This window comes from Macrobrachium nipponense, chromosome 30 (genome assembly GCF_015104395.2).
Source record: "Macrobrachium nipponense isolate FS-2020 chromosome 30, ASM1510439v2, whole genome shotgun sequence".
Lineage (NCBI taxonomy): Eukaryota > Metazoa > Arthropoda > Malacostraca > Decapoda > Palaemonidae > Macrobrachium > Macrobrachium nipponense.
This window is the reverse complement of record NC_087218.1, coordinates 24,263,237-24,270,736: the sequence shown is the minus strand read 5'-3', so window position 1 is coordinate 24,270,736 and position 7,500 is coordinate 24,263,237. Positions and strand designations below refer to the sequence as shown.

At 39.2% G+C, this 7,500-nt stretch overlaps 1 protein-coding gene across 4 annotated transcripts in view; it reads left to right on the top strand.

Annotated features, from left to right (window-relative positions):
- Positions 1-7,500, top strand: part of LOC135202375 (RNA-binding protein Musashi homolog Rbp6-like) — a 1,243,940-nt gene that overhangs the window by 1,056,781 nt on the left and 179,659 nt on the right. For all 4 annotated transcript variants that reach the window (XM_064231739.1, XM_064231737.1, XM_064231738.1 and 1 more), the window contains exon 7: positions 1-16. This exon is cut by the window's left edge and continues 33 nt beyond it. In XM_064231739.1, the coding sequence (XP_064087809.1) occupies positions 1-16 (16 nt within the window). The remainder of the gene's footprint in view (positions 17-7,500) is intronic.

Sequence of the window (7,500 nt, the reverse complement as noted above, 5' to 3'; positions counted from 1 at the left end):
ACCAACAGACATAGAGGTAAGTACAAGACACATCTGTTCTGGTTGTTTCTGAATCTTCAGAACGTATGGGAGTGCAATTAGCAAATAAGAACTTTCATATAATTGCTCAGAACTCGGCATTAAATTTTATTATAAACGTATTTCTCGGAAGATTTCTCCCTCTTGCTTGTCGCTTTAATCTGTAGCAGAAGCTACCTCAACAGTCAGTGCTGGTAAAGTCACTTGGAGAGAGAGAGAGAGAGAGAGAGAGAGAGAGAGAGAGAGAGAGAGAAGGGGGGGGGGGGGAGCCGGGAACGGTTTGATACAGAAGCCGAGATGCAATCTTTTTTTGTGAAGTTAATATTGCACTACTTGCAGTCGGTGGGGTTGTGGGGGGGGGGGGGGCCGGGGCTGGCCGGGGGGGTTGGTAGCGAGGTTAATTCATGAAATATTTTCCTTTTGCGTAGTCACGCTCGTGCGCATAAAACAATATCATAACGTATTAAACGCAATAGACGTCGAAAATCTAATCCTAAATTTCGATCAAAATCGACGGCGATCGTAACTCGGGTAAAAATGAAAAGAAATCAAATGAGATTTGTTGCTACGGATATTTCGGGTTCTGTTAGTCATCATTATTACCACCACCACCACCGTCCGAGTTTTCGAATCTGTGGCAACATTTCAGAGGGGTAAGGGGGTTTTGGGGCGGGGGAGAATTTTGGACATAAAATCAGTCGATAGCCGTAATCGAGATCCGGGCCAGTAATATTATGGACAGAATCAATATGATTATCATCCATGCATCATCGCTGAGTATTGAAGCACAGTAGTTGAGCGACGCGGCTGGCACGTTCAAAGAGAGAGAGAGAGAGAGAGAGAGAGAGAGAGAGAGAGAGAGAGAGAGAGAGAGGAGGGTGGGGGCTTATGGAAGACACGAATGTTTGGCATATTCGAATATTTCATTAAAGGTATCCATCCATTCGTTAGTATGCGTGTGCATTTATTTCCCAGCGTCGAGGCTCTAGTGTATAGGGCGAGGGACGGGAATCTAACGCATATTTTTAGCCATGACTTTATTGTTGTGGAAATGGCTCCCGGGACAATAATAATAAGCAGATGCCATTTATTTAAAAAATTTATATTTAGATACCGACCTCCCCGATTTGGATGCATATTACTTTTTTTTTCGAGTTCGATTCTGGAGTCTGTGGTCACGCATTACGTCAGAATTATGGGAGGAGCTACATGTTAGTTTATCGTTTATCGTTCTTCGTCTCATGACGGGAAGATTTGTTTAATTCTCCGTCGAATTTCTAGTTTTGTGTTTTGTGTTGCCAAACAAGAGGCTTACGGGGCGAGGGAGAGGGGGAGGGGTTAGTATTTCTTGTTTGTCCTTATCCGCGTGATTAGGCACTCCGGCGGAAATGTACGACCAAGATGGGATGACTTGGAATGTTAGACGTGCGTGCGTGCGAGCCTTGTTTATTCCCAAAACCAGAGCACACACACACACAAGCAGTAGTCAAAAGCAAATACAAGCATGGCTAGACACACTCATGCATTGCCTACCCTGCCTCCTGCCCCTGCCCCCCTTCCCTAACACGGTCCTCCCTCTACCAGGTCGCCCTCCACCCTCCCCGACCCTCGTGCCTGACGCAGTTTAGCCTGATTTCATAAATTTGAACAGTAATCAGAAAGAACTTTATGCCATGTGACTACTTCTTTCTCTCTGCTTTTCGCTAATTATCTCTTTTTCTCGACCCCTTTATGTAAACAGGCCCTCCTCCTCCTCCTCCTCCTCCTCCTCCTCCTCCTCCTCCTCCTCTCGCTTATCTGATGCAGCTTAGCGTAGCCAGACTTCATTCATTTGGACAGAAATCGGAAAGAGCCTGAAGCTATTCAACTGTGACTTAGTTCCGACATCTTTCTCCTCCCATTCCCTTATTTGTTTTCTCTCCCATTCTCCCTGTTACTCAGTTGCTTCTCCCACCTATCTCCCAAAAGCTTCTAAAAACGACGACGGACCTTTAGTTTCTTTCCCGATTCATGTATTACAGTACCACACACACACACACACACACACACACACACGCACACACTTTCTTGGGTTTCACGAAACTCCATTTAGCATTTCGACTCTCATCTCAACGAGAGGGTTTACATAAGGACAACCTTAATCCTCGCAGCTCTGGTGTTCAAGGGTGAGTGTAGGATCTCTCTCTCTCTCTCTCTCTCTCTCTCTCTCTCTCTCTCTCTCTCTCTCTCTCAATATTGATAGGGTTGTAATGAGTTAGCTTACATTTCACTGGCTTATTTAGCTATTTTTTTAATAGTCTGAAGACGGGAATCCTTACCTCTTGACTTGGTGTTTGTGGTGTAAACTACACTTGATTCACTATTACTATAGTAGATTTACATCAACCGTGCATCTGATGTCTAGGCCAGTCCCGTACGGCCCTCCCGATTGGCTGTTGATAAGCCAATCACAGGGCTGGAAACTGTCTCTTGAGAGAGTTCACATAGGCAGGATGTATGTTCCACCTCTCCTGAGGGATACTTTTGAAAGACTTATTATCTATTAGGAGAGATGGAAGAAACATCCTGCCTACATATGTATATATGTATATATATGTATATATACATATGCATATGCATATATATATTAAATATGTGTGTATGTATATATATATATATATATATATATATATGTATAATATATATATATATATATATATATATATATATATATATATATATATGTTTGTATATAATATATACAGCAACAATAATACAACACACAAGGAAGTGGAAAGGAGGCAGGCAGGGAAAGAGCAATCATAGGGGCGTTAACAATCACACGCACACAGGAATTACCCTCTAAACCGGGGTGATTTCATAAAGCCGGCAGTTAAGTCGCGAAATAACCAAAGTTGAAAGGTACATTCCACTAACCACTGGGACGTACTGCTCGGGAGAGGGTCACACCAAGATAATTTCCCTGCAGGACTTTTATTTTGATATAAAATTCTCCAATTAAAATAGTTTCGCTTTATTTTACAGCATACATGAAGATATTCTAAGAAAATATTTCAATTTCACTGGCACTGCATATACTATATACATGAAAATTACTATTATATGTACTGCGTATACGAAAATGCATAATTTATTTATATATAAAAATATATATATATATATATATATATATATATATATATATGTATATATATATATATTTATGTTATATATTATGTATATATATATATGTATATCTATATATAAAGTAAGTTATATGTAGTGTATATATATATATATAATATATATATATATATATATATAATATATATATATATATATATATATATATATATATATATATATATATATATATATATATCCTATATTGAAATATTAGAGAGAGTTTGTTAATACTGACCTTTTCCAGTTTGAATTCTTTGGTTAGATTTATCATTTTAACCTCTCTGGTTTTGTTATGATGACATTATGCTTTTGATGTAGTTAGTAGATGAGAATGAAGAAAAGTCCGCATAATAGATATACTTCATAATTGTTTCTTTGGAATTAGCTCAGTAGCATTATACCTCTGTTCATTTCTTTCTTCCGTCTTGCTTCCACCTTCCCCTAACAATTGTTTCATAGTGCAACTGCGAGGTTTTTTCCCGGTTACAACTTTCAGACCCTTCGACTATTAATTTCCCTTTCAGTGATAAGTGACCTCGTAGGTCCCAGTACTTGGCCTTGGGGCAGAATTTTATATTCATTCCATTCTATCTCAATAGCATAAGTAGAGGTCTAGTTTATGGTTGTTCTCATGGCGTTGAATATCATAGGAGAGAGAGAGAGAGAGAGAGAGAGAGAGAGAGAGAGAGAGAGAGAGATGGGGGCCGGGGGGCAGTTGTGGGTTGGGGTTGCGAACGCAGTCGCATGAAAGAGAGATTACATTTATTTGTGCTTTTGTGACAAATGCAATGATTGTCACTCCCATTAGCGGCTAATGGCAACCCCCGCGTCAACTGCGCCAAGGTCCCCGAGTAGCATTTATATTTTTTTCCTTTTTTTTTTTTTTTTTTTTTTTTTTTTAATAAATAAAATGGTAATGAATGTCAGATCTGAAATTTAATTAAAAGTTTGAGAGCTTGACGGACCACCTTTTGTTTTTTTTAGGCGACCGAGTGTGAATATTGCAAACAGTGTGTACCAGACCGTGATGAATTGATGGAGATGCTTTTCCCGGATGCTTATGAAATCTGCCGGAAAATGTTTTAAGCATTATTTAAAAAAAAAAGCACAAAAGCATTTTGGGGAGCAGTGTGTTTTTTGGGGGGGAGGTGTTCATGGGAGGGGAGAGATGATATGGGGGTAGGTGTAGTGGAAGGGCCAGAGTACCTTGCCAAAAGATTGGCTTTAAACTCGAAAACATCGTGTTGGCTTACTTTTATTATTATTATTGAAGAGAGATCTATTTTCTCAGGTTATTAGTTGCCCCCATTTTCCTTTAGCGGTTGATTAATAATCCCAGCAGCAATTCTTTAGCAGTTTTGTTACTCTCTTACCTGCTGTAGTCCGTTAATTTTGCTAGCTATTGTTAGATTTACTTAGATTACCCTGACGCTTGAAGGAAGTTAACATGTACAAGTTTCAACCACAAGCAATTTATTCCAGAATGGAAACGGGTTCAGAGATGAATTTTGTGACAGCGTTATCACCACCAAATTGTTTATTGAACAAAAGAGGACTTTCGCTCATAAAACGAGTTTAGCAACCGGCTGCTTTTGTTCATCTACACATAGTTTTTACGAGATATTTGAGTTAGTACCTACAAAATATGTCCGCCAGTTTCGATTGATAAGTTGCTTTTATATATATACAAATTCGATGAACATTTCATTCGGTTTTTTTGTCCCTCTGCATTGAAGGACTCGGTTATTTGAAAGGTTAGAAGGAATTTAGTTGGTATTGTTATGTAATGTATATGAATGAGATATATATAATATTTAAATTGGAAAATGTCTGTTTATTTGTATTTGTTTGTATGAACGCTATAGAAATACATTTCTTGACCAATTTTAATGACATTTTTACCAAAGACGGCCCCCCCCCTCCCCACAAGGAAGGTTTTAGTCAAAATCCGAAATTCGAGGGCCGTTTCCAAGAGGGTCATAACCCCTCTCTTTTTATGCCCCTCATTTTTACAAATCCACATTTCTTGGCCGGTTTTGATGAGATTTTAGATATGTCAATATTAAACTTGGGAAGATTATGGTGAAAAAGAATTAAAATCAGACCATTGATTGGGTGATGGTTGGGGGGGAAGGGGGAGCAGGTATGGGAAGTGGGTGAAATGTGAAAATTACTGAAAACAACAGATATTAGTGTCTAATCCATAGTTTTAGAGGTCGCTGATATGACTAGTGACACTCCTGATGGCCTTCCTTTGCCCAAGCTCAGCCCTGATAGGAGGAGGGTGAGAAAGGGGTGGGAAGTGGGGTGACATGTAAAAATAACCAAAAACGACAGATAATAGCCTGTAATCCATAGTTTTCAAGGTTGCTTAGATGAATAGTGACTCTCCCAATGCCCTTCAAGTCCAAGTTCAGCCCTGATAGGAAGTGGAGCGTGAGAAGGGGTGGGAAGGTGGTGACTTTAAAGCTAACCGAAAGCTACACATAGTTTTCGAGGTTGCCCAGATAAGAGTGGGAGGCGAGCAGTGGTGAAATGTAAAATGTCAAAAATACTGGGCAATTTAACTGAAGCAACTCTTTTAACAGGAATGAGAGAGAGAGAGAGAGAGAGAGAGAGAGAGAGAGAGAGAGAGAGAGAGAGAGAGAGAGGTTATGGGTGGTTGTCATTCAGTGATTACCCGGGCAGCTCCGGGGTGATCAGCTATATACGTATATATAATATATTGTATATATATTATACATATGTATATGTATCTATCTTTATATGCACTCCCACTATATTAGACTTTGTTCATCCGTCATTGACAAGATTTGCTGAATTAAAATGTATAATTTAACGGCTCCAAATACCATTTATACAAAATTAAATTTTGTGGAACGAATGGATGATGTAACAATTCAAAACCGCAGTGAACGAACAGGTCTCGTTCAATTCCATTTTGTGGGGGGGTAGGTGGACTGGCGGTGGCGGGGGAAGGGGGGTTGCTGGGGATTCACAACAGGTTCTTGTCAGTAGCTTTTGGAGGTGACGAAAAGAATGCTCGGCTGTTAATTGCTTAGTTGGTTTTTTCCCCCAATTCGAGACCCGTTGCAGACCCACCATCACTGCGGTTATATTTTGAGCCTTTTGGTTTATTGGGTCGCGTGTGCAAAGTTATGTTGCATGCTGATGGCGTTTTCTTGATGCTCGTAGCGCCTCTGGACTATTATAATTTTTTTTTTCTTCATGATAGGTAAATGCGTTTCATCTCGCGTTATGGTTCGGCTTCAGGTTAACAGCTAAAAATTCACGTAGTTTAATTGAGGTTGCGTTTGTCGTATCGAATTGTGCATTTAATTAAGTTATCGTACAGTTGTAGTTTGGTGTAGTTTGGTATCGATGAAGATGTTGTTCTTGTCCCTTGATGTCCCTCTGAGATCGTAACTGAAGAGTAAGAGTCTTAGTTTCCCTGTAAGGTTCTGACCTAAACTGAAAGGTCTCAGAAAAGCCTTAGTGTCAATGTAAGATCGTAACTAAAACTGAAAGGTCACAGAAGACCTTAAGTATCCCTGTTTGATCCTACTAGAAGTGAAAGGTCGCGTCAGGAGAAATGTCCAGAAAAAGAGGGTTTTGATGAAGTATTTCTTCAAGAATGGATTTACTGTGCCCATTGTGGCTTGCTATAGAGTGGTCTGGACATTGATGCTTAACGCAGTCTATTTACAAGTTAGTTTATTGTATTAAGATAACTTAAACGGTGGTCAGGTTTTCTTATGCTGCGTTAAGTTTTATATAGAGGTCAAATTAAAATGAACTGTGATTATTTCGATTTTTTTTAATAGTATCCTGCTATGAAAATACTATGACATTATTGTAAAATTATGGTCCATAAACCACACCCATATGAAAGTCATTCTTATAAATGTTAAATAACATTTGACTAATTCGTGAATCGGAAGCTGATAAAAGATACACAGTTAACCGTGAAAAAAAGTGGGGGGGAAAGATAAAGAAATTATTTAGAATAATCGATTCAGGAGGCACCAAAAGCATTATGGAAAATAACCCGGCTGAAATAAAAGTGGATGTTTTTCGAAACCCGTCGTTTTCCGCCGCACCGATTCCCAAACTTCCCATCCCGTAGCATCGCATAGGCCTAAGGCCGTGTCAATATTTTCCAACGGAAACTTGCGACGCATTTTTATACAGTTCACGGGTCCGTGATTTTTTCCTTTAATAAATCTCCTAATTGTTTGGATTTTATGCTCGATCTTCCCTGTCTCATCGTATCCAGTAAATGGAAGTTGATAGCGTGTGTTTTGATTTGTTCTAAAA